Source organism: Engystomops pustulosus, chromosome 2 (genome assembly GCF_040894005.1).
Source record: "Engystomops pustulosus chromosome 2, aEngPut4.maternal, whole genome shotgun sequence".
In the NCBI taxonomy this organism is placed as follows: Eukaryota; Metazoa; Chordata; class Amphibia; order Anura; family Leptodactylidae; genus Engystomops; species Engystomops pustulosus.
The window spans coordinates 156,850,025-156,876,985 of record NC_092412.1 but is presented as its reverse complement, the minus strand read 5'-3'; the positions used below and the strand labels follow the sequence as shown (position 1 = coordinate 156,876,985).

At 44.0% G+C, this 26,961-nt stretch overlaps 1 protein-coding gene and 1 long non-coding RNA gene across 2 annotated transcripts in view; both read right to left on the bottom strand.

Moving 5' to 3' along the window:
- Positions 1–26,228, bottom strand: part of LOC140117065 (uncharacterized) — a 71,616-nt gene extending 45,388 nt beyond the window's left edge. Inside the window, exons 1-4 of the mRNA XM_072133494.1 lie at positions 25,765–26,228; positions 20,356–20,501; positions 17,788–17,802; positions 125–313 (exon numbers count right to left, since the gene is read on the bottom strand). Coding sequence (XP_071989595.1) covers positions 125–313; positions 17,788–17,802; positions 20,356–20,501; positions 25,765–26,228 — 814 coding nt within the window. The remainder of the gene's footprint in view (positions 1–124; positions 314–17,787; positions 17,803–20,355; positions 20,502–25,764) is intronic.
- On the bottom strand, positions 12,862–13,721 carry LOC140116634 (uncharacterized). The gene is made up of 2 exons (XR_011852871.1): positions 13,513–13,721; positions 12,862–13,078 (listed from the first exon to the last, which is right to left on the bottom strand). It is a non-coding gene; the product is annotated as an uncharacterized lncRNA (long non-coding RNA).
- Positions 26,229–26,961: the final 733 nt, after the last annotated feature.

Below are 26,961 nucleotides of genomic sequence, written 5' to 3'. Positions count from 1 at the left end.
GCCACATGATATCTCCTAGATTTTCTTTATTATTACATCACTAAGGTGTACACATTTCATCATCACACACATGTAGTTCAGTCAGTGAAGTGGGCCCACAGTGTTGCTTAAAAATCTATCTTACCTGAGCAGCATTTCTTGTTACTATCCCAAAACCAGCTTACAAGGTTGTCACAACATGAGTTATCGTCCATTGGGCATTCAGTTGCAGTTGGTACACACAATGAAATAGCATCAGAGCAGAGGCACCCATTGTCAACAGTACATGACCCGCCACAGAAAGCATCATTGCACAGGATAGGATTGGAACCACCTTCAGATAAAAACAAATAGAAATTTTGGAGGGAAAATCAGTAGAGCTGATTTGAGCTTAATTAGCCATTTCAAATAATTTCCAATAGTGCATGGAAGACATTGGGGGTCATTTACTAAGGGCCAGATTCACGTTTTCCCGACGTGTTACCCGAATATTTCCGATTTGCGCCGATTTTTCCTGTATTGCCCCGGGATTTTGGCGCACGAGATCGGATTGTGGAGCATCGGCGCTGGCATGCACACGATGGAAATCGGGGGTGTGGCCGAACGAAAACCTGACGGACTCGGAAAAACCAGCGCATTTTTTTAAAAAAGTGTCGCGGGACTCGTGCTTACCTTCACTAGGAATAGGCCGGTGAACTTCAGTGCATTCCAGCGGGCCTCGGGGAACTTCAGCGCAGCAGCGCCACCTGGTGGACGACGGAGGAACTACCTTAGTGAATCCCGTCCGGACCCGAATCCACCGCAGAGAACGCGCTGCTGGATGGGGTAAGTAAATCTGCCCCATTGTGTTTGGCATTTTTGTTTTCTCAAGTTTTCTCTTTAACCTCTGCCTCTGCTCCCCGAGATAGGGTTTTTTCAACCCTATTCTAACTTTATGCCTGCTTATAATTCAGTGTGCTAACTTAGCAGCTTACCTTCCTACATAAATCTTTCACTTTCAGCTAGATAAGGGAGAGATACTAGAGGCAGGTTAGCAGCTCCAGCGCCAGGCTAAGTGGTTTTAATTTTTTATTCATTTGCAGATGATTTACATATACCTTTCTAAGATGCGGGTGATAAAATGTCATTGAGGTGGCAGCATTATCCTCTAGAAGCTAATGAAAAGAGAAGCTGTGGGATAGCCAGCACATTGAAGGTAAGTTATGGTTTCAAATATTTTTTTTACTCATAATAAAATTTTAAGCAGAGCTACTGTATTATGTATTAATTACTGTTTGGATGCTGCTGCCCTTATATTTACTAATGAAAAGTGGTTGTTGTATTATAAATTGATTAAAAAGGGGGATACTGTATTATATGTTAATCAATAAGGAGGTTCTGTATTATATAGTAATTAGAGGTGCTGTTATATTATACATTAATAAATGAGGGGGCTCTGCCATGCTATATATTAATTGAGGAGGATGTATGCTGAGTGCTAGGGCTGTACATAAATTTATTAAGTGTTGTTGGTGCTGTATAAAACTTAGCTTGAATGTACAGAAATTAATTAGAGCACTACTGTAAGTACATATTATATATATCAGCTTTAGGAAGGCTTCAGCTACTAGGGGTCGAAATGGTGCTATTGTAGTACTTGGTACAATGTACTTTTCAGTGTCAGGGTGCCCCGTCATGCGTCCTGACACACTAAAGAGTGGAGGATGTACATCATTATATCCATATTATGCTGCACTTTGTACATCATAATATGTATATAACAAATATGTGATGTATATATGCTGTATCTTTGATGTGTATATGCTGTATGTGTGTGTATTTGGTGTATGGCACCTGCATATACTGTATGTGTATATATGCTGTGTGTTTGTATAGGTCACTGTATGTGTGTGCATATGCTCTATATGACTGTGCATAATTGTATAAATGTGTGAATGTAACTTGCATGTGTGAGTATTAGAGCTGAGATAGTATACTCGTCCGAGCTCCCTGCTCGAGATCGAGCATTTAATTAAGAAAAGACAATGAAGAACAGTGAAGAATACAATTAAAACAGTGAACACAGTGAACACAGGATCATTTAAGTGAAGAACACAGTGAAGAACACATTGCAGATGTTCGGAACATCTGCTCACTTAGCCAAAGACACGAGCGCCGACGCTGGATCAGGCATGCAGGAGCGGAGGCTGAAGTGGAGCGGGGCTGGAGCGGGCATGGAGGAGCGGAGCGGGCATCACCAAGCAGGTATGGAGGAGCAGAGCGGGGGCTGGAGCAGGCATGGAGGATTGGAGCGGGCATTGAGGAGCGGGCATCACGGAGCGGAGCGGGGCTGGAGCAGGCATGGAGGATCGGAGCGGGCATGGAGGAGCCGAGCGGGGCTGGAGCAGACATGTATGATCGGTGCAGGGCTGGAGCGGGCATAGAGGAGCAGAGCGGGCATGGAGGAGCAGGCATCACGGAGCGGGGCTGGAGCAGGCATGTAGGATCGGAGTGGGCATGGAGGAGCGGGCATCACAGAGCGGGGCTGGAGCGGGCATGGAGGAGCAGAGCGGGCATCACCTGAGCGGGTATGGAGAAAAGGAGCGGGGGCTGGAGCGGGCATGGAGGATCGGAGCGGGCATGAAGGAGCGGGCATCACGGAGGGGAGCGGGGCTGGAGCAGGCATGGAGGATCGGAGCGGGCATGGAGGAGCGGGCATGGAGGAGCGGGGCTGGAGCAGGCATGGAAGATCGGAGGGGGGATGGAGCGGGCGTGGAGGAGTGTTCGCTCTCGTTATTCGAGACGAGCACTCGAGCATCGGGAAAAGTTTGTCTCAAATAACAAGCACTCGAGCATTTTAGTGCTCGCTCATCTCTAGTGAGTATACAAATATGTATAATTTTGAAGTGGGAAGGAGGGGTCCCATGCCAAAGCCTGCTATGGGGCCCTGCCACTCCTAGTTACGCCACTAGATTCCCACTATGAGTTCTGGTGAAGCTCTCTGGATCCTTTAATTTAGTCCCAGGCTGCGATGATCAGCTGTAAAGTGTATATAATGAAGTTTTATTGATAACCCTTGTTCAGCAAAAAATTTTGAAAATCCAATTGTCCAAATTTTGTCTGGAGCTACAATTATTAAATAAACAGTTCCAACTTACATACAAATTCAACTTAAGAACAAACGTTAAGAACCTATCTTGTACATAACCCAGGAAATGCCTGTATATTGCTTGTGGAGTGCATAGTGTGGTAAGTTGTGGTGTGAAGGGTATATGCAATTCATGTGCTGGGCATGATTCCTGATGATTCCAAATCTTGCTGCAGCTCTGCACTGGACCAGAAATAGTTAACTTACGGTGATGGACAGAGCCCTGCTCCAGTCAGCTGGGCCTGAGACTTGCTGTTTTTAATATATATCCGGCTCACAGCTAGGTTATATTGTCTTCTGGCTACACACTGTAGTTAGTGTTCGCTCTTGCTATATTTCAGAATTTCTGGTTATCTGATCCTGGCTTACATTTTGTGGCTTTCCTTTTGATATTCTGTGTTGTATCTGGTTATACTTCCCTTGTTATTCTTCTGTGTTATTTGTTTGTAAGTCTTGTTTTATGTCTGCACGGCGACCTAGGGAGGGATTGTCTTTGTGATTTTCCTGTATCACATAGGATACAATGAGGCAAGCAGGTAAGTGACAGTTTGGGGGGCTCAGTTTAGTGCTCACTGTTCTGCTTGTCCTTCCGGAGTCCAGAGTCCTCATTACATTAATGTGGAAAACCATATAGCAACTAATTTTATTTTGGTAGGGGAGAAAATCTGGAAAAAGTGAAAACGTAAATTGAGAATTACATAAGCAGAGAAGATAGTTTTTGTGGGAGTATAACCTATTTGTACTTACATCTCAGTATGGTTAGGAAGGAAAGTTTTGAGAAAAAAAAAGTAAATAAATGAATTGGTGTGGAACAAGTAAGATTAGTAATACCCATTTTTCATTTATATTCTGTAGCATCCAATATATTTGTATTTAGAGTTTGAACAGCTATGCATATAATTACATTTTTTAAGCAAAATCAAATCAAAGGAAAGGCTTATGCTCACTTTGGCAATCTTGGTGAGGTGAAAGGTTGTGAGTAAAGAGATTTGATAGGAATAATAGAGGTATTCAAATTTTCACCTATGATATGATATCAAGTACTAGAAGAATATGAGGAGTATGTGGATAGAATATATATTGGAAAAAATTAGGGTTGAAACACCATCCTGATAGAATGCCACGATTCAGGTTATATGATCGTTTAAAGTGGGACAATGTCTTGATTTGTATATACTTGCTGATATCTGCCCTGGGCATGTGCAAATACGAGTCTGGGTCTGAGACCAAAACACCTGTCCACTCCTTACAAACACATGCAGAACACTGAAGTAAAAAAACACTTGTGTGAAAGGGCCCTGAAAAGAAAACTGGGATTAGTGATGAGCTGGTTTGTTGAAATTCAGGTTCAGAGTTCAGCCGAACATAAGGAAATTTTGGGATTGGAACCAGGTCTTGATTCTTGATTTAACACCCACAAATCCAAAGTAAAGTGGGAGTAGTAAGGGACAGGGGTGTGACTGTGGTGCTACTGGAGCTGGTGCTGCAGAGAGTGGAAGTGTTACATGCATGAATGCTACAACTTCCTCTGATGCATACAGGAGCCAGGGTTTGCAGAGTATTCTTGTGGGACTCTCAGACTGGAGAGGCCAGGCGAGGCATTGGTAAATTACATTACAAAGAGAGCCTCAAGTTTCAGCGGATTGTCTTTAACTAGAGATGAGCGAACATACTCGTCCGAGCTTGATGCTCGTTCGAGCATTAGCGTACTCGAAACTGCTCGTTGCTCGGACGAATACTTCGCCCGCTCGAGAAAATGGCATCTCCCGCCGTTGTGATTTTTGGCGGCCAGAAACAGAGCCAATCACAAGCCAGGAGACTCTGCACTCCACCCAGCATGACGTGGTACCCTTAAACGTCGATAGCAGTGGTTGGCTGGCCAGATCAGGCGACCCTGGAATAGACTAGCCCCTGCCCGCGCTGCTCGGATCATTCTCTGTCTGGATGCCGCTAGGGAGAGAGCTGCTGCTGGTCAGGGAAAGCGTTAGGGTGTTCTATTAGAATAGTGTTAGGCAGGAGTGATTCTACAAGAACCCAACAGCCCTTCTTAGGGCTACAATAACGTTTTATTTTACTTTTTTTTGGTTTGCCTGTGGCTGGGCTTGCTGCCATTAGTAGTGCAGCTAGTACCATATTGTGAGTAATTTGCAGGGAGACTTGCTACCGTTGTGTTTAGCTCTTAGTGACACACATATCCACCTCAAACACCGAAGTGGGACAATTTATTAGGGGTTTGATTTGAATTAGGCAGAGTCTGCTGATTTATTTTTTTTTACCTTTATTTCTTTTTATAGCTCAAAGTAATCTTGCAAAGCAGTGTGCTTTCAGTGTAGGCTAGAAAATAGCCATAGGAGAACCCCAACGGCTTACTTAGGCCTACAATAGCGTTATATTTTCCTTTTTTTTGTTTGCTTGTGGCTGGGCTTTCTGGCATTAGTAGTGCAGCTAGTACCATATTGTGAGTAATTTGCTGGGAGACTTGCGACCGTTGTGTTTAGCTCTTAGTGACACGCATATCCACCTTAAACACCGAAGTGGGACAATTTATTAGGGGTTTGATTTGAATTAGGCAGAGTCTGCTGATTTATTTTTTTTTACCTTTATTTCTTTTTATAGCTCAAAGTAATCTTGCAAAGCAGTGTGCTTTCAGTGTAGGCTAGAAAATAGCCATAGGAGAACCCCAACGGCTTACTTAGGCCTACAATAGCGTTATATTTTACTTTTTTTTGTTTGCTTGTGGCTAGGCTTGCTGCCATTAGTAGTGCAGCTAGTACCATATTGTGAGGAATTTGCTGGGAGACTTGCGACCGTTGTGTTTAGCTCTTAGTGACACGCATATCCACCTTAAACACCAAAGTGGGACAATTTATTAGGGGTTTGATTTGAATTAGGCAGAGTCTGCTGATTTATTTTTTTTTACCTTTATTTCTTTTTATAACTCAAAGTCATCAGGCACAGCACAAAATCCAGTTGTGTTCTGTCAGTGTAGGTTAGAAACTAGCCATAGCAATAAGATAGCATTGTTTTGTTTAAAAAAATAAATAAATTAAAAAAAATAAACACAAAAATTTTTTTTTTTAAAGTTTACACTTTAATTTTGAAAATGTTTAACCCGAGGGCTAGGGGTAGAGGACGAGGGCATTGACGTGGGCGTCCAACTACTGCAGGGGTCAGAGGCCGTGGTACTGGGCGGGGTGAGACACCACCTGCTGATGAGGGAGCAGGGGAACGCCACAGAGCTACACTCCCTAGGTTCATCATGTCTCAAGTTACTGGGACTCGTGGTAGAGCACTGTTGAGGCCAGAACAGTGCGAAGAGGTGATGTCGTGGATTGCGGACAATGCTTCTAGCCATTTGTCCACCAGTCAGTCTTCCATGCAGTCCACCCATGTCACCGAAATCAGCACTCCTCCAGCTCCTCCACCTCAGCCTCCTTCCCCCCAGTCTGCCCCCTCCCAGCAAAATTTGGCATTTGAACCGGCATACTCTGAGGAACTGTTTTCTGGACCCTTCCCACAGTCACAAACCACTTGTCCGGTTGCTGCTGAGCTATTTTCCGATGCCCAGGTTTTCCACCGGTCGCAGTCTGTGGGTGATGATGACATTATTCACGTAGTGGAAGAAGTGTGTAAAGAGGTGTTGGACGATGAGGAGACAGACAGTGGTGAAGTTGTTGTCAGGGCAGGAAGTCCGAGGGGGGAGCAGACTGAGGGATCGGAGGATGATGAGGTGACAGACCCAAGCTGGGTTGATAGGCCGGGTGAACACAGTGCTTCTGAGACGGAGGCGAGTCCTATAGCAGAACAGGTTGGAAGAGGCAGTGGTGGGGCCAGACAGAGAGGCAGGGCCAGAGCTGGTGCATCAGCACCAAATGTTTCCCGTAGTCAAGCTCCCGTGGCGAGGGCTAGATTTTCAGAAGTCTGGAGGTTCTTTAAAGAAACACCGGATGACCGACGGACTGTGGTGTGCAACCTGTGCCAAACCAGGATCAGCAGGGGTTCCACCACTACTAGCTTAACTACCACCAGTATGCGCAGGCATATGAATGCTAAACACCCCACTCAATGGCACCAAGCCCGTTCACCTCCGGCCGGGCACACCACTGCTCCTTCCCCTGTGTCATCTGCTAGTCAGCCCCCTGACCAGGACCCCGGCCCAAACACCTCAAGTGCGAAAACCCCATCTTCGCCTCCACGATCCTCCACACCATCCACCAGCGTTCAGCTCTCCATACCCCAGACGCTGGAGTGCAAAAGGAAGTATAGCGCAAACCACCCACACGCCCAAGCCCTCAACGTCCACATCTCCAAGTTGCTTAGCCTGGAGATGCTGCCCTATAGGCTGGTAGAGACCGAGGCCTTTCGAAACCTCATGGCGGCGACTGCCCCTCAGTATTCGGTCCCCAACCGCCACTACTTTTCCAGTTGTGCCGTCCCAGCCCTGCACAAGCACGTGTCAGAGAACATCATCCGTTCCCTGACCAATGCCGTTTCTGACAAGGTCCACCTGACCACGGACACGTGGACGAGTGCTGCCGGGCAGGGCCACTATATATTGCTGACGGCACATTGGGTTAACTTGGTGGAGGCTGGGACCGAGTCTGACCCTGGGGCTGGTCATATACTGCCGACGCCGAGGATTGCGGGGCCTACCTCGGTCCAGGTCTCAAAGGCCTACTATGCCTCCTCCTTCTCCCACCCCTCCTCCACCTCCTCCTCCGAATTACCATCCGTGGGCATGGCGCCATCAGTCGGTAGCACAGCAGCAGTGCCGTCGCTAAGCGACAGCAGGCGGTGCTCAAACTGCTGAGCCTAGGCGATAAAAGGCACACCGCCCAAGAGCTATTACAGGGCATCACGGCGCAGACTGATCTGTGGCTGGCACCGCTGAACCTGAAGCCAGGCATGGTTGTGTGTGACAACGGCCGTAACCTGGTGGCGGCTCTGCAACTCGGCAGACTGACACATGTGCCATGCCTGGCCCATGTGTTAAATCTCATAGTTCAGCGTTTCCTCAAGACATACCCCAATCTGTCTGATTTGCTCACGAAGGTGCACCGCATCTGTGCGCATTTCAGGAAGTCCAGCACAGATGCTGTCACTCTCAGGGCAGCGCAGCGCCGCCTCCAACTGCCCGCTCACCGAATGTTGTGCGACGTGCCCACGAGGTGGAATTCAACATTAACCATGTTATCCAGAGTTTACCAGCAGCGCAGAGCGATTGTAGACTGCCAGATGTCAACTTCCACCAGAACTGGTAGTGAGGTCAGTCAGCTTCCTCAAGTCTACAATGAGGAGTGGACGTGGATGTCTGATATCTGTCTGGTGCTGAGTAACTTTGAGGAGTCAACACAGATGGTCAGTGGCAATGCCTCCATTTTCAGCCTCACCATCCCGCTGCTTGGTCTGTTGAAAAACTCTCTGGTCAGCATGAAGTTGGAAGCTTTGCGCTTGTCACAAGAGATGGGGGAAGAAGATTCCCTTGTTGATAGCCAAAGCACCCTCAGGTCTGTTTCTCAGCGCATATCGGAGGAGGTGGAGGAGGATGAGGAGGAAGAGGAGGAGAATGTTGGCGAGACAGAAGAGGGGACCATTTTTCAGTCCTTCACTGTTCAGCGTGTATGGGCAGAAGAAGAGGAGTTGGAGGAGTTGGAGGAGGAGGAAATGGACAGTCAGGCCAGTGAGGGGAGTGAATTCTTGCGCGTTGGGACTCTGGCGCATATGGCAGATTTCATGCTAGGCTGCCTATCCCGTGACCCTCGCGTTCAAAGAATTTATTCCAGCACCGATTACTGGGTATTCACTCTCCTGGACCCATGGTACAAGCAAAATCTTTCCACTCTCATCCCTGGAGAGGAAAGGAGTGTGAGAATGCATGAATACCAGCAGGCCCTGGTGCACAAGCTGAAACAGTATTTCCCTTCTGACAGCGCTAGCGGCAGAGGGCGTACTTCTGCGGGACAAGTAGCGAGGGAGAGTAGGCGAGCAGGCAGCTTGTCCAGCACTGGCAGGGGTACGCTTTACAAGGCCTTTGCCAGTTTTATGTCACCCCAGCAAGACACTGTCACCTGTCCCCAGTCTCGGCAGAGTAGGGCTGATCTTTACAGAAAGATGGTGAGGGAGTACGTAGCTGACCATACCATCGTCCTAAATGATCACACAGCTCCCTACAACTACTGGGTTTCAAAGCTGGACATGTGGCACGAACTGGCGCTGTACGCCTTGGAGGTTCTTGCCTGCCCTGCCGCTAGCGTGTTGTCCGAGCGGGTTTTCAGTGCAGCTGGTGGCATCATCACCGATAAGCGTACACGCCTGTCGACTGACAGCGCTGACAGGCTGACGCTTATCAAGATGAATAAAGCCTGGATTTCTACGGATTTTCATTCTCCACCAGGTGAAAGAAGCTCAACCTGAATAATGTATGCACTCCTCCTCCTCATTGTCCTCCTTCTCCTCCTCTTTGTACACTAAAGCAGAGGAAACTGGCTATTTTTTGCCAGGGCCAACTGGCTCTAGCTATAGTACTAGCTATGTATTTAATTTTTCTGGAGGACCACCTACCTGCTCCTCTGGTTTGAAAACTTTTTTGGACTGCCACATACAGGCACTATCCAAATTAAATTGTCTCCATAGCAGCCTCCACATGTCGTCTTTTTAGCTGGCTCCACACGTTGTCTCCATTGCTACCTCCACACGTCATCACCATAGCTGCCTCCAAAAGCCTCCATACATGGTCTCCTTATCAAACGAACTGTGTCAGGCAGAATTTTGGGTTGTTTTCATGGATTCCACATCAAACTTGTTAACTTTGTCGCCACCCTGCTGTATAATCCACAAAATATACTGGCAAACTTTTATCATTTACCGATATTATTTCAGCGCTTCTTGCGCATCTGTTTACATTCCCCTCACCCGCCATAACCCAAACTTATAAGAACGCTACTACACTTGATCTTATACAAAAGGTTCTTAGAAGTGCTGTTTGGGGAGTAGCCTAGAGACAGGGGCTTGGATTGGCGAAAGCTCGCCTGGCAGCTCCATCTCAAGATCCAACTAACATAAATTTAACTGCAGCACCTTTAATCTACTACTAGTTCACTGCCTCCATACATCGTCCCCTTATCAAACGAGCTGTGTCAGGCAGAATTTTCAAGTGTTTCACCAGATACATAGTGGAACTCGGCCCATCTGTCGCCGCCATGCTGGAGACCTGAAGTTGCAATCATAGCAGCGCTTTATGGATGCCCCATACTGTTGCTCTTAATCATGGAACCATTTCCATAAAAACAATTAAAAATAGAACCACTATGCTATTCCATTATTCCTAGGTGAAATATTCAAACGACCCCGCCTGCTTTGAAAATGATAATTTTTTCAAAGTAAACGCTTCTGGCCCCCAGGCCCATTTTGGGTGGGGAGGAGCCGAGAGACAGGGGCTTGGACAGGCGAAAGCTCGCCAGGCACTGGACCGCCAGCTCCATCCCAAGATTAGGCAGCCTCAGAGGCATCCATGCATGCTGCCCCTGCTGTTTCCTGTCCATTTTGCCTCCACGATCCTCCACAGCGTCCACCAATGTCTCATTTCAACTCTCTATACCCCAGACGCTGGAGCTCGAGAGGATATGCAGCACATCATCCCCTTATCAAACGAGCTGTATCAGGCAGAATTTTCAGGTGTTTCACCAGATACATAGACCGAGTTCCACTATCTGTCGCCGCCATGCTGGAGACCTGAAGTTGCAATCATAGCAGCGCAATATGAATGCCCTATACTGTCGCTCTTAATCATGGAAGTCGTCTCCATGGCTGCCTCCACATGTCGTCCCCTTATCAAAAGAGCTGTGTCAGGCTCATTTTTCGGGTGTTTCACCAGATACGTTATGGAACTTGGTCACTATGTCGCCACCATGCTGTGTTATCGACTAAATATACCGTCAACCTTTTGTTCACATAGGAAATCATTTCAGCGCTTCTTGCTCACCTCCTTTGGTGAAGCCTGAGTCCATTTAGGTATGTCGCCATGACACTCTCTAGCCTGCCGCTGCTGCCGCTGCCTCTGCATGCCGTCCCCTATAGTGTCAGGGTCAATTATTGCTTGTTTTAGATGCTATCTAGCCTCATTCGGTCACTCTGTCATGGCCATGCTGTTGCCCATAATTTTGGCATAATGGTGCGATTAAGCAGCCTCAGAGGCATCCATGCATGCTGCCCCTGCTGTTTCCTGTCCATTTCCGTGGTGTTTCCATCCTTTTCTGAGGTTCCCAGGTGTTTGGCCAAGCTTCCCTGTGCAGAGCCTTGGTCCCCTTGAAAAATGCTCGAGTCTCCCATTGACTGCAATGGGGCTCGTTATTTGAGACGAGCACTCGAGCATCGGGAAAAGTTCGTCTCGAATAACGAGTACCCGAGCATTTTAGTGCTCGTTCATCTCTATCTTTAACCTGTCCCACCTTGGGAGTGCGCAAATCTTCACCTCATCCCATTCACAACACCAACGCCTTCTCAGCAACAAGTCACAGAACAGTCACTAATGCTCTGTGATGACTGGGATTCCATGGGTCATCCACCTGCCCCTGTCTGAGTTGCAGACATAGGGTTAGCTATATCAGTGTGTGTTTCACATGTATGGCCAACTTTATGTCAGGGCACAACAGCGAGTCACCTCCCGATCTCGCAATCCACAGTCATTACAAGTACAACTGACTCAATACTTCACATTTTGTCTACTTTCCACAGGTAAATACTTTAATTTTGTGCAACAAATGTTTTCCATAAAACATTTTCATCTTGCGATCAGCAAATACATGGTGAAACGTCACACAGTACGCAGAGCCCTCGGTGAAATAGCCTGCTATTGTGTCTGGTGTGGCACTTTAACATTTATGGACGTATGGACTAAGATGAGTACCCTAAAGTTTTTCACCATGTATTTGCTGAACGCAAGATAAAAATGTTTTATGGAAAAAAATGTTTGCACAAAATTAAAGTATTTACCTGTGGAAAGCAGAGAAAATGTGAAGTATTGAGTCAGTGGCACTAATTGCTTGTATTGACTGCAGACATAGGCTGCCCATATGCCCAACAACCTGTGTTGGAGAATGAGGATGTGGACAGTAGATTGTCACAGGACATCTACCATGATGAGGATGCAAGCCAACTGTCAACTGCTGTGGCTTTCTGCAATGTGACAAGAAGGGCAATGGTGAGGCACTCTGTTCTATCAGTCCCTGAAGCAAGTAACAATCTGAGCACCATGTGTGAGATCTGCTCCCTGGCAAACAAAACATGAGCTGCACAAAAAAAAAAACCATGGAAACACCTGAGGCTCCCTCTTTGGCTTCATGTGTCTAAACCTTTACCACCGCCTCCTGAGTGACAAAGCCACCAGTCTTCCTGCAAAGGAAAGATGTGACTCCACCTCCACCACAAACATCACTAAGCCTGTCCAGACCATCTTAGGGAAGCATTTAGCTTTATATCCCCAAAACAATGTAGAAAAAGTTAAAGTTTGGCCCAACCCACCTACAAACCCTGGTCCTGGCTGGGAGGATTTCAAGTTTGGTGACCTTGGAAAAGATACTATTCTGGACAGCTTTAAAAATCTTAAGGTGGTCAATGTCCCACAATACCTCATTTCCAGCTGCCACTAATTTGCTGGCTAGGCCATCCCCAACAGTTTGTGGAGAAAATCAGTGCGCTGTGCAGTGCCATTAGTTGCAAGGTGTACATAACAACCAATACCTGGACAAGTAAGCATAGGCAGAAACATTACATGTAGTTTTGTGGTTAATGTAGTTTTGAATGGGTCAAAGGCAAGAATCGCTGTGGTGCATATACTTCCATCACTAAGGATTGCTGGACATCATTCTTTTCCTCCTGTTGCTTCCTCCTTTTCTACTTCCTCATTCAGTCAGCGCCATGCCAGCACAACATAGTTAAGGGGCAATTGCAGAAAAATTCCCACCTTTGAATCATCTGAAACCATTTTATAAAAAGACAAACAACTGTTTAGAAAAAGAGACATTTTTTTAAAAAAAAGAGAAACTTTTAACAAAAAATGTTTTTCCCATGAAGACAATGAAGAGGTGTCAGACTAAGCTACACATGGCTCACAGGAGGGATTGCTTAGCAGCAAGACAGTTTCAGAGGAGAAGTAGGAGGAGTTTACCTCACAGCAAGGTGATCCAGCACTTGAGCCTGTCAAAGGGGGACACAAAGGAGGAGCAGACACTCCCAGGCTAGGTCAGGTTGTTCTTGCCTCTGGCAGTGCAGTGCACATGAGCCACTTCATGCATATTCAACAGTACAGATTACCATCTGTCTATCCTGCTGGATGCCAGCACTAAGCATAACATAGCATCCTTGAATCCACCTCTACACATAATAGAAAATAGAGAATGAAAGCTCACCCTGGTGGAGGCACTAATGGCAGAAGTCTCATCTGACACTGAGGGCTCAGTGGCAGCTAAGGGCCAAGAAAAAGGAGATAGAAGATGCTAAAACAGCAGGAGCAACAGCATCGCCTCAGAAGGGAGGACTAGCATGGCCACATGTTCACTTCTCCGCAACATCCACCAGTGCCACAAAGGGATATGGCCTGTAGTACCAGAAGGCAGACTGTGAGTCACCTGTTAACAGCCATTCTAAGGTGAATGTAACTATGGTTACATTCTATGGTGAATGAATGACACGTGAAATCTGATGACACGTCTCCTAGTAATAAACGAGGGGTCCTCCCTGTTCAATTTCTGGGTTGGTAAACTGGGTATGTGGCCAGGGCTTGCTCTTTGTGCCTTGAAAGTGCTGGAATCTGGAGCTGGAGGATTAGCCTATACAAAGCCAATATAAGGGGGTGGAGGATGGCTTGGAGCACAGGGAAATACAGGCAGGATGGTGAGCCCTAAACTGAGCCCTCCAAATTGTCACCTGCCTACTTACTGGTCGCCACCCAAAGTGGTGGGCAGTAACTGAGCATTGGTTCCTCCCTAAGCCACAGTGCAGACACAAAAAAAGAATGATAAACAAATAACACAGAAAGCAAGGTCACAGATTCCGGTCACAACAAAATAGCAAGTATAGTACAGAATTGAGTCCAAAAGGGATAGTTGATAGTATAAGGCTGAATACACACAAACATGTGATTTCTTCCCGTAACATCCATGTAAATAGATGGCCATATTGCCCATTGAATTGAATGGTGCCATATGCTACCCATATATATGGTCGTATATACGTCCGTTTTCAGACGTTCATGTGAATGCAGCCTCTGACGTATGAAAACAGCCGTATATAGGGGTAGCATACGGCCCCATTCATTTCAATGGGCAATATGGCCATCTATTTACATGGCCGTATTACCCACCATATAGAGCATGTCCTATTCTTAGTATTTCTGTTCTGTATGCCCCACAGAAGTCTATGTTAACATACAAAATACAGGTTGCATACGGGCTGTATGTGCGCCGTATGCTGCCATATATACGTGCAGTATCCAGAACCAGTGGAAGGTTCATTCTGTCAGCCATCATTTGCAAGGCCACCGTATTTTATACAGATATTGAGACATAAGTGCACATACGGATGAAAATCGTCATGAATGCCTGCTGCATTCACACGGAATATTTCTATATATATTCTATATATATTCACACAACCGTATGGGGGATGTATATACGGCTGACATCTATACACTGTATATACATCCCCCATAAACGGCAATGGGCACACCATACTGTCCCGTAGCCGGGAGAAAGATAGGATATGTCCTCTCTTTCTCCGGAATACAGCGTTGTGCGCCATACATCGCTATGGAGAGGGGCGGGGGTGGGGAATGTTTTGGCACAGACATTACAGTAGCCCCCCTTTTCTGAGGTGCCACTGGACCCTCACCATTCCCACTGGGCTTGGAAGGAGAGCAATGGTTCATTTTGAGGGGAGGCATCTTAGAGTTGGCACATATCTTGCATTCGGCTTCAAAGTCACAAACCTCTTGCAGCCTACACAAGTTATTGAGCCATTGAGGCACCAGAGTTCAAACAAGTTATTATGCATAGGGACACCAGAGTTCATGTGGTTTAAAGCTATGTTTTTATATAATTCTAAATAAATCCACTGTGGGCAGGGCCGCATCTGCCTCAGGCGGCAGATTTCAGCTCCGGCAATAACCTGCTGCACTCATTCTCTGCCCCCCCATCTCCACGGTCCCGCGGACCTCCCTCACTTCCTCTGGTGCCAGAACTTTGCGCATGCCATAGGAGAGAGGACCGCCCCGCACCTGCATCAACTCGTCTGACTTGCCTCCAGCTCCCTCTGAGGTAGGAAACTAAGGTCTGTGCCAGCCTGGTGTGTCTTTGACTGGCATACCGATACCCAGTCTCAGACACACCAGGCGGCAGGCCAGTGGATAGAGTTGGATTCCTGTATTAACCCTGTCAACTTGCATTGCAGGAATGAGGAGAATTTTCCTTTTAAGTGGCTTTCTGCATTGGAAAGGGTTTATATGGCATTGCAAGGGTGGTAAAGGTTGTCCTTTGCAAGTGCCAGCTTTTCCAAATTAAAGCTTGTCAAATCATATTTGTGGTCAACTATGACACAAGAAAGACTCATTGGCCTGGCCACAATATCCATTGAGCATGAACTTGCCCAAGAATTGGACCTGAATGAAGCAATACGAATATTTGCTTCTCAGAAGGCAAGAAAAGCAACTTTATTTTAACATAGTGTTGAAGTTTCAAGTTCTGGTTTGTGTTTCAAGTTAAGCAAGTTGTCAAGTTATCGGGTTTTTGCTGTTGAGTTTTTCTGATCCAGAGAGAGAGTAACCAGTCTTCCTGGTAAAAAAAAATGTTAGCAAAATAAAGACAGAAAGTTTATATTTTTTTCTAAACTTGCTTACTGAAATTCACAGAAATACCTGTTACTTTTTAGTGTATTGAATATGCAATGCATTTTTCTTTACAAGATCAAAATCCTAATTATTTGTCTACGTTTTTTGTCTTTATTATAGTTTCAAGTGTTTGATTACTTAAAAGTTTCAAGAAGAAGTTTAAAAAACTTGAGCCTTCATCAAGATATAATGGTAAGTTACTGTTTTACTATTTAAATTCTCTATTTATTTGCAGTTTCAAGTTTTGCCTAGTATACAGGAAATGGTAATATCAAATATTTTCTATGCCTTTATTATAGTTATATGTCTGCACATAAGTGAAATATTTTCTGATGTGAAATTTGCTGAAAGAAGCTGGATATACATTTTTCTGGTAAAGTTATAATTTCTCTACTTATAGCTGTGTCAATATTCACATTTAACACTATCATGCATCATTATATTTAAATGTTTAATTTAACTGTGGATGATTCAGTACTAGGCTACAAGGACTTTTTTTTACCTCTTATGCGGGGGGAAGGGGGGCAGCATTTTAATTTTCGCCTCAGGCGTCAAAAAGGCTAGATTTGGCCCTGGCTGTGGCCTATCTCCACCAAGCAAAATGACTGTGTCTTTGTGGTTTTTATGGGCCAAGGGACGGTTAGTTGTCTTGGGTGTTTTAGCTTTACACCAGACCTCACAGCCTTCTCTCCCTAGCTTCTCTCAAAAGGGCAATTGAGAAACTATTACAGCTCAGTTCTTTCCCTGACTGTTTGTGCAGCTCCAGTCCTTCCCAATCTGTGTTCTTTCTGTAATTGCACTGCGGCATGTGACCCTGCTGTTATCAGAAGGGCCACATGCCCTGCCTAGCCGATCACATCCTTTCTCAGTATGGACAAGGCTGTGGTTGCTAAGGGGATGAAAGTTGGTAGATTGGCTGGGTGGCATAAAGAAAATTTAGCAACACAGAGGAAATATAAGTTTAAATAGTAGGAAACTGAAAAGTATGGAACTTATCAAGTTATGTAGGGTAATGAGAGGGCAAGGAGAGGTGGAGAGAAGGCTATCAGAGGGGCTACATTGTTGGAGTGAAAGAAGCAGGATGGTCGTTTTGTGGATAAACCCTACATTTTGGTCATTTAATCAAGCTGCAAGGAGGTGTTAGAAGCTCTACTGTAAATGAGAATACAATGCAAACAGGCTCTAAATGACTCAGTTCACCAGTAGAGAGGACCACTTCATGTGGCAAAATCTTTCATTGGTAAAATGCCTTTATTACACAGCCTTGTTTCTTCCCAGACAGGTGTTTATTGGGGTACTCCCAACCATGTAGAAAAAGTACCCTAGAACTGGTTACACTCTCCTCCTCCCCCTCTGCTCCCTCAGCACTTCCCCCTCCCTCTTCCTGATGTAGTCTCACTGCAGCTGAAGAAGTTTCAGCACGCAGTCGGAGAGGGGAAGTGCTTCTTTTGCACTGTTATGGCCTGTGAAACCACAGCATTTAGGGGCTCTGGTAATTTTACTGAGAGGGCTTCTGACTCATTAGCATAATTTTAATAGTTGATTTCAGATGAAAGGAGGCCATTGATAACATATATAAGAATATTACCACAATGTGGTATCTGGATCTGGATAAATGCCCCTGGTTTCAGTTCATCTCATTTCGAATTATTCACACGTATCTAATAGTACAATTAAACTTTATACAACATTAAACCTTAGGATGTGAGGTTTTCAAAATATTTATAAACATAAATGTCATAAGGCTATGGAAGTTTGCACATGCAAAAATAGCAAACAGGTAAATGTAAAAACGACTTACTGTAGCAATCCGCCCCTGTAGAGGGAAATGAAAAAAAAATACATTAATATCAAGGACCAAAAAACTTTTCCACAAAATATAAATCATTATTTGGTGCTATACACATAGTCCTCCTGTATATATGGGCAACGAACAGTACTAAAAATTATTTTCTGCATATGTGTTCTTTGCGCAAGTGCTAAAATTCTGTATGTATGTCAACTCCTTGGTTCCACCTTTTAATCCTTGCTGCTATACTGCTTGTCTATTACAGTCAGCTTTTGGCAGCCTTTAGCAGAGAATGCCGAATGACAGCTATAAGAACCTCTTAGCACCCGTTCACACTTGCGTGTTCTACGCATGCTTTTCATGTGCAGAACTTGCATTGCTCTCTGACCCATTGTAATCAATGTTTTTTTTGCATTTTATTCACAAACACAAATCTTTAAATCTCAGTATTCTCTACTTTTGCAAGTCACATGCATGAAAAATGCAGCATGCACGTCTATGGAGATGCATCAAAATGCATTGGACTGAGACACATGCAAGTGCGATGCGTTTTTCACTGATCAATTGCCATTTCCCGTATTATGTGTTCGTGAAAAACGCATTAAAATTGCATTGAAATTTCTTTAAAAACAGACAGTGAACAAACTCTGACTGAAAACTGATTGAGCTCTGATGAAAAATGTCAGTTTTTCACTGACCAAACCCTGATCGCACCCTGATAAGACTCTGACGTGATCTGCAACGCAAGTGTGAAAGGGGCCTTACAGGTTCCCAACTATCATGACAACCAATCCTCAACCTCTGATGATGTCACAGGGGTGCCGATCATCGTCCAAGATGGCTGTGTCCATATACAGTGCTAATTAAGTTCCAGTCACGTTTGATTGTGGCACAGCCACAAGTGGTGCCAGCTCTAATAATGGCAGTTAGAGGCATGTGTCAGCTCCATACAACCATTCACACTTTATATACCTGATGCAATTTATAGCAATGTACCTTAAGTCTGTAGTGTATATATTCTTATAAATGTATAAAAATAAACAGCTTTAATATTTTTTACTATAGTATAAGATACAGCAGCACAACTTTTAGTGGAGTCCTTAATATTGGGTTATTGGGTATACAGCAGTCAGTACCTGATTATTATGCATATCTTAAGTGCAATTACAAACCCCATTTTTCCTAGAATGCTTGTAAAATAAAAAATACAATTATATTATGTTAATTATATAAGGCATACCGAATCCCTAAATGCCATATCTATTAAAATGTAAAAGTATTCATTCCATTAAATAAAAGGGATAGAATGATCATACAGTTTCCAAAATGGCATCAATGAAAACCTTGCTTCATCCTGAAAAAAAATATGACTCACACAGCTTTTAGGAGGATGTATCATTTGGACTGCAAAGTAAAACCCATAAAAAGTGTAGAAGTGTAGAAGGAGAAATAGATGGAATAGATCTAAAGCTTTAAAATGTTAATATTTAGGGAACTTTACTGTGTCTGTATGGATTTGTATAACCCAATTTTAGGCCCTTGCCACAAACAGACATTTGAGCCTTCTCCATACAGACCGGGTCTTTGCTGAATATTACAGCAAACACCCACCATTAACACCTTGGCACTTATTGTGGATGTTAATACTTTACATACCACCAGCAAAGCTGCCAGGAACATGTAACAGGCCCACAGCGCATAGACGAACCTATCTTCGTGGTGATAGTTAAGTGGGTATTAATAATGTTATCAGGGCAATCTGTCGCCATGAAAACCTGAGGATTGTCATTTCTGCAGAACTGTTACAATGTGCCTAGGTCTGAGTCCTTGGAACTGATCTAAAAATAAACACTAAAAATCATAAACATTTTTGGTATTGACGCATCCCAAAAGGCCCCATATTTTCATATTCACATTTTCAACTGAGAAAATTGAAATCAAAGAGTATTTAAAAGGTCATACAGTCCCACAAATGGTATTAATGTAAAAATCATCATGTCCTACAAAAAAAGCTGCATACGCCAAAGTGTGAAAAAGTCAGGGTCAAAATATAGCAAAATGAAGCAATTTTTTTTCATACAAAATGTTTTAATTTTTTAAAATCCAACAAATTCTTTATAAATCTGGTATCCCCCGTAATTGCACCAAACCACAGATTTGGAGAAAGTTGTAAAATTAGAGGCCACAAGAAAATTAAGTAAAAGTTCACTGCATTTGGAATTGTTTTGCCTATTCCCAGTATAGAGAACGGAAAATCAAACAATTTGATTAATCAATTTGTTACGCAGAAAACAAGCTCTGTACATAAAAAAATTAAAGAAGGGAAGCAAAAGATAGAAACACAAAATTGAAAAAGGGCATCAGTTGAACTGGCAAATTACCAACCCAATTGTCATGTGGCAGACTATGAAAGCGCTGGTGTTTGTGTTTCCCCAAAAAATCTTGTCCCACCATAAAGTCCATAGAATACCTTATTTTATACTAAATATTGTGAAAATGTAAAAAAAAATATATAATAATACAAAACTAGAAGTAAATACAAGCATTAGTTATTTTATAATGCATAGTAAAAGACGTTACCTGCATATTTCAGCAGAGCACAAAAAGCAAGCAAGAGAAGGGCTTTCATTCCTACAAGAGCTTTTGCCTCTTCTTCAGCATGCAGTGCTGGTGTGCCAAAAACTATCGTGCAGAGACGGTGTGTTGCTTTTATAGAAGAATTATTTCTAAAGGAAGAAGGTTAGTACAAAACATACAGGATGATCTAGATGAGGAGTGGATGTAATAGGACAGCATCAAAGAGGCAAATGGTGCAAAGGTCATACCTAAAAGGGAGGTACTAGCTTGAGGTGTATATAGCTCTTTGCATTCCGCCATTTACATCCATCTTGACACTGGTCTTTAATGTTGAACAGTCATGTATTTCAGGAATGTGGCTGTAAAAGATGTAGTGGATACTACCTTTGAAGGTGAGCATTTGCCCTACCTTACCCCCAAGGTTATATGTCATGAGCTATTCTTGACATTGAGGACGCAATGTTATGTTCTCTATACATTACCAGAGGGAGATTAAGACTATCATAAACTAAGAGCTGTATGAAACATAGCGGCCCCTCAGAACTCTTAAGCCAGCATACTTTTATGAAGTTTCCAGGGCTGGAGATCCTAGTCCTTACTATCTCTTTACGGCAGTATAGATCTCGAATTTGTTGAAATTCGGTTCGACACGATTCGCCGAATTTTTTGAAAAACTTCGATTCGATCGAATCATGATGAATCACGTTAAAAAAACAGATATTTCCTGTAGGGTGTTGTCGAACGTTGTGCCATGCTTAAATATGCATAGAGAGCATAGTTTGGTCTTAGTATGACACACACATGACAGCCGCCACTCTTAGAATCGCTTCACTCTTCACTTCCATGGGCACTTACAGAGGCCAACTTCACCAAATAAGCGAAGGGGGAACGCAGCCTGGCAATGTAACGTCTGTGCCAGCTTGAAAGGACTGAGCTGAGGGCCAAGATCCCACTATAACATCAAAGAGTGCACTCTTTTTACACTGACATCAGATGATTCCATAGATTACTACAGAACCTGTTCTGTTAAATGCTGATACATGTAGAAACCCCCCAAAAGAGTGCAGAGGGTGTCGGCAGTAATTCTGCATTGACGTCACTGATCATTTTGCTCTTTATTTCATCCACCAGTGTCCGTTTTCAATAATCCATCATCAGTATTGATTAAGCCAAAAATCAAACAGGAGTGGATCCATAACAGAGATGACCAGTAAATGGGATATTTGCATGTCCCCTGTGTTCTGTATCCACTCCTGCTTTTGACTATCAATCCTGAGGCTTTTCATTCCTTCTGACTGATGAAATGAAGGGGAAAACTACGTCATAGAGCGGTGGAGGGTGAAAACAGCATTATGGAAATCACAGGGTGTTCCAGGGAGATAGTGGTCAGTTGGCAGCAGCATGAGTAGGCCGCAGAGTGGCACAATGATATAGTGTGGAGGTCGCGTCAGCAGGAGCCCACAGAGTGGCGCAATGATAGAGTGTGGAGTTGGGGGCAGCAGAAGCAGCAGCAGGAGCCCATAGGCAGCAGCAGCATGGAAAGCCACAGATTGGCACAATGATAGACTGCATAGGTGGCAGCAACCTGGTAGGCCACAGAGTGGCACATTGGTAGAGTGTGGAGGTGGCGAAAGCATGTGGATTTCACACATATTTCTTCCTATTTACTTCAGAAACAAAAAAAGAACTACTATTTGGGGTATACTTATCCCCCAAAATGGACACCCTTGGAGAAAATATCCCTACAGCACAGAACAGTAGAAGCAGCTGTACGCTACAGACAGCACATGCAGTGTGAAGTGCCAAGATTTTAAAATTGCTGCCTGTTTTTATAGGGCTGTGTGACATCACATAAGCCAGCTGGTCGCTGATAGGCTTACAGGTCTGCGCATGTGATCAAGGGTGTTCCTTTCTCCTTCCCAGAGTAGTCCTCTGCCCCATGTGCTCGCGCCCATTTTGGTAATAAAGGAGAAAAAAAACCTTGTTCCCACGAATCACCGTAAACTTCTGATTCATTGCGAATCAAAGTTTTCCTGAAATTCTAACCGAAGTTAGAATCGTTAGAATCTATTCGCCCATCTCTACCCATGAGCCTTAGAGAAACCTTGGACTGCCTGTACCACTCTTGTTTTCAGGGGAATATTAAGGCGTCCATGGACCATCTCAGAAGTTTTTAGCAATACACAGCAATGACACCATTCGTTTGGTTCAACTGGCCGCAACAAGTTGTATTTTCAATAAAAGCTTAAAGGCAGCAAAACAAAGCATAAACAAAATGAAGTCCTAGACGTCTGTACACTAACTGAACATAAATTTTCCTACTGAACAGAGACTGTGCCTACTGCACAGCCTCGCAAACTCACGGTTGTATTCCCCAGGTGCAGAGTGAGCCTTGTGGGTCAGCACTGCTCAGCTTTTATCAGCCTAGCACAACTGTAGGCTGATACTATGGACAGCCCAAAACCCAGAGTGTCCGGTTGGAGTGGGGCCCACCCCCACTTTCCTGCTCCAGCAGCACAGGTCCCTAGAAGTTTTTGCAAAAAAAACAGTGTAGAGTTGCCTGCAAAACAACTGACATCCTGGTTGTGCAGTATCCCTGCAGATGCAAAGGGCTAGGTAGGTGTTGTGAAAGTGTCCCTCTCAGAAGCTGTAAAATTGGAAACTTAGTCATTGCAACTTGAAGCCACTGCCTGGTAATGCAAGAGTTAACAATGAGAAAAGTTAATAACCAATGATATCCTTTTGTAAAGCAAGCTGGAAGCTGGTTAGAGGGTTCTGCCACCTGCTGATGTGCTGCTGTATTCTGAAGTTAAAGGAAACCTACCACTGCTGATGTTAGGTATTAGCTGTATGAAAACGCGAAACGTGTTCAGATTTGGAAAAACACTCACGTTGTACACCACCTATTATACCATATTTCAGCAAAGAAAAAAGGGAGGGGGGAAATGTAGGAGAATGAAAGTTGTGAGTGTGATAAAATTTCACTTTTATGAATTTATTTAAAATCTCGAGTATATTCTCACACTGTAGAATCAAGTGTTAATTAAGCAACTTGTATGGCATTATTATGCTTTGCCATATTAATTTACAGTTCTATATTCAACTTTAAATGGCAGGCAACAGCCTTAAAGGAAACCTACCACTGCTGATGGTAGGTATTAGATGTAAACACCGGGCACCAGTTCAGGGTGAGCTGGTGCCAGAGCTTACCTTTGCTAGTGTTTTAAACCGCTATATCGCGGTTTAAACACATTTTGATTTACAGCCCCGAGGTAGCTTTGGCACGCGTGCGCCACCATAGGAAGTGCCGGAGGCATCACGCACGCACGGCCGCGCGCAGCGCCGAAGCTACCTCAGGGCTGTTCATCTAAATGTGTTTAAACTGTGATATAGCGGTTTAAAACACTAGCAAAGGTAAGCTCCGGCATCTGCTCACCCTGAGTTGGTGCCCGGTGTTTACAGCTAATACCTAGTATGGCATTATTATGCTTTGCCATACTATGTCCTTGCCACATAAGTAAGAATCTTGTACTTAGGGATATAAGTTCAGGTGGGAGTCCCCTTATATTTTATTTAAACCCTCCTGTAATTAAAACTGATGCCCACCAATAATTCCTTGTGGGGATCAGGGACTGTGTGGGTTAATGATGATCTATTGTTGAGATCTCAGGGAGCAGGTGTGTGTCTGTCTATTGACAGAACAAGGCACTGTGCTGCTGTCAGCTATTGTTATGCAGGGAGATCTCGGTGATATAATCTGTACACCACATCTCCTATTACTGCAGTGATGTGAGTGAATAAGTCTCTTGGAGTGTACAGCAGGCTACTGAGATCACAGTCACTATTCTTGCCGATATGATCCACTCAGCGATCATCTGCGGATGTGTACCGCAATTAACACTGTCCCTTATGAGTTTTCCGTCCCTGAGTTGTGGCTGCAGACATGGAAAGAGAAGTCCCGACACGTGTTTTGCCGGGTCTCCCCGGCTTCTTCTAGGGGCGGGGGCGGCCGGGTTCGGGCGCCTTGTATTTGAATAGGTAAGATTGACAGCTGAGATTCTCATTGACAAATGAGATTCCACTGTTATTTCTGTGGAACGTTACATTGTTATTAGGTATGAGAGTGTCTAGTATGCTGTAATAATGTTATTAATGTGTGCTCATTGTGAAAAGAATGCCACTAGAGATGAGCGAGTATACTCGTCCGAGTATACTGCTCGTTACTCGGACGAGTATCTCGCCGGCTCGAGATCGAGCAGTAAATTAATAAAATAAATTGAATAAAAGTATTTTTATTGTAAAAAAAAAATATTACACATGTTTGCAGATGTTTTACTTGTAAGAACACATTGAAATAACACTATTCTTCACTTTCCAGGTGTTCGCACGTGTCTCCCGCTAGGTTCGGAGATGTTCGGAACATCTGGAATGTGAAGAATATTGTTCTTTCAATGTGTTCTGCACTTAAATGGTCATGTATTCACTGTTTTAATGTTTAATGTTTTAATTCTATTCTTCACATTGCAGCTGTGCGCGCGTATCTCCGAATCGGGAGACACGCGCGCACACCTGCAATGTGAAGAATAGAATTAAACCATTAAAAACAGTGAATACAGGACTATTTAAGTGCAGAACACATTGAAAGAACACTATTCTTCACATTCCAGATGTTCGTGCACATCTCCTAACTTAGCGGGAGACACGCGCGAACACCTGCAAAGTGAAGAATAGTGTTAGTTCAATGTGTTCTTACAAGTAAAACATCTGCAAACATCTGTATTTTTTTTTTTTGCACTGTTCTTTTACTGTTCAGTTTTATTTAAAAAATGCTCGGGTCTCCCATTGACTTCAATGGGGCTCGTTATTCGAGACGAGCACTCGAGCATCTGGAAAAGTTTGTCTCGAATAACGAGCACCCGAGCATTTTAGTGCTCGCTCATCTCTAAATGCCACACATTCGATATAATTAAATGTCATTAAATGATGAAGTGTTGTATCCTTTACCGATATTAAAACAGCAGGTATGGCTAGTTGAACCTAAATGTGACATTGTCATGTCTGAAGTCTAGTGAGTCTGACCTTTTATGATTAATTTTTCATAATTAATTATTTTTAACAATCGATGTTTACACAAAACGATGAAAAAAGATGGTAACAAGTTTTATGGTAATAAGTGGTCAGATATAACAAGTCACTATTATGATTGGCAGAGTGAAGAAAAATTGTGTAATTTTCTCTGAAGGGGGCTTATCCATCCCCATTTTGAAAACGGGAAATGGATCGCCCAGAGAAAAAAAAATCATGAAAAATAAATGCGCTTTAATGTCGTGTAATAGGTTCTAGAGAAAACATCCAAAGCCAAAGTTATCATTCAGGCCTCTGGGTTTAAGGCTTCCCATCCTATATATCCACCGGCTCTCCGTCTGGAGAAGCAGTGTGTCCAAGTCTCCACCTCTGATACCCAATGTTATTTGGGTGATCGCCCAGCCCTTAAGGCCTTTTGGGTTGCAATTATGGAATTTCTTGAAATGCTCCGCAATTGGTGTGGGCTGGAATGGCTTGTTCTGTCTGAGAGCCTCTCTCTGTGCTTTATCATAGTTTTTATTTGAATAGAGGTGTTCTCTGATTCTTATTCTCATTTCCCGGATGGTTTTCCCTATATGCACAAGGTTGCAGGGACATTGGAGAGCATAGATGACTCCGGGTGAAGAACAGGTAATATGTTCCTTAATGACATATTTATGGCCGGCCTTGTCGTCAAATCCTGTTTTCTTGACTAGGATTTGGCATGCAATGCATAGTCCACATGGATAGAAGCCTGCATATTTATGGTACTGTTCTTTTTTAGCTTTGCAAAAGTGACTCTGTACTAACATGTTCCCTATGGAGGAACCCTTCCTATATCCGCATGAGATTCTATTGCCTATAATTTGGGCCAAATCTGGATCCAAGGTGAGAATCTCCCAATGGCAGTATCTTATTCATTTCTCCCCATTTATCATGTAGAGTTGTAATGAACCTGTTCTCAGAGTCTGCGGGTTTTTACTTGTAGTAAAGAAGATCTGTCAGTATGGAGTGCAGCATTGTAGGCCTTTTTTATGGAATGACCAGAGTATTGTCTCTGTTGTAGACGGGTTTTAAGAGCTGCTGCTCCCTCTTTGAATCTCTCAAGAGTGGAGCAGTTTCTTCTCAGTCTGAGGAATTCTCCTTTCGGGATTCCTTTAATCGTGCGTGGTAGATGGGCACTCTCGGCATGCAGGAGGCTGTTAGTAGCGGTTACCTTTCGGTATATTCTGGTTTGGACCGAACCATCTTCCTCTACCTCAATCTTAATGTCGAGGAAGGGAATCAAGACCTTACTGTGCATGAGGGTGAGTCTGATGTTACAATCATTCTCATTGAGACGTGAAATAAAGTTTTTCATGATACTTTCTGGTCCTTTCCAAATGAATACCACATCATCGATGTATCTTTTCCAGAATACAACGTGATGTGTGAGGTTCTCCAATTTGTCACAGAATACCCGCTCCTCCTCCCACCACCCAAGGAACAAATTGGCGAAGGTGGGCGCACATGCGGCGCCCATCGCCGTTCCTTGGGTCTGGAGGT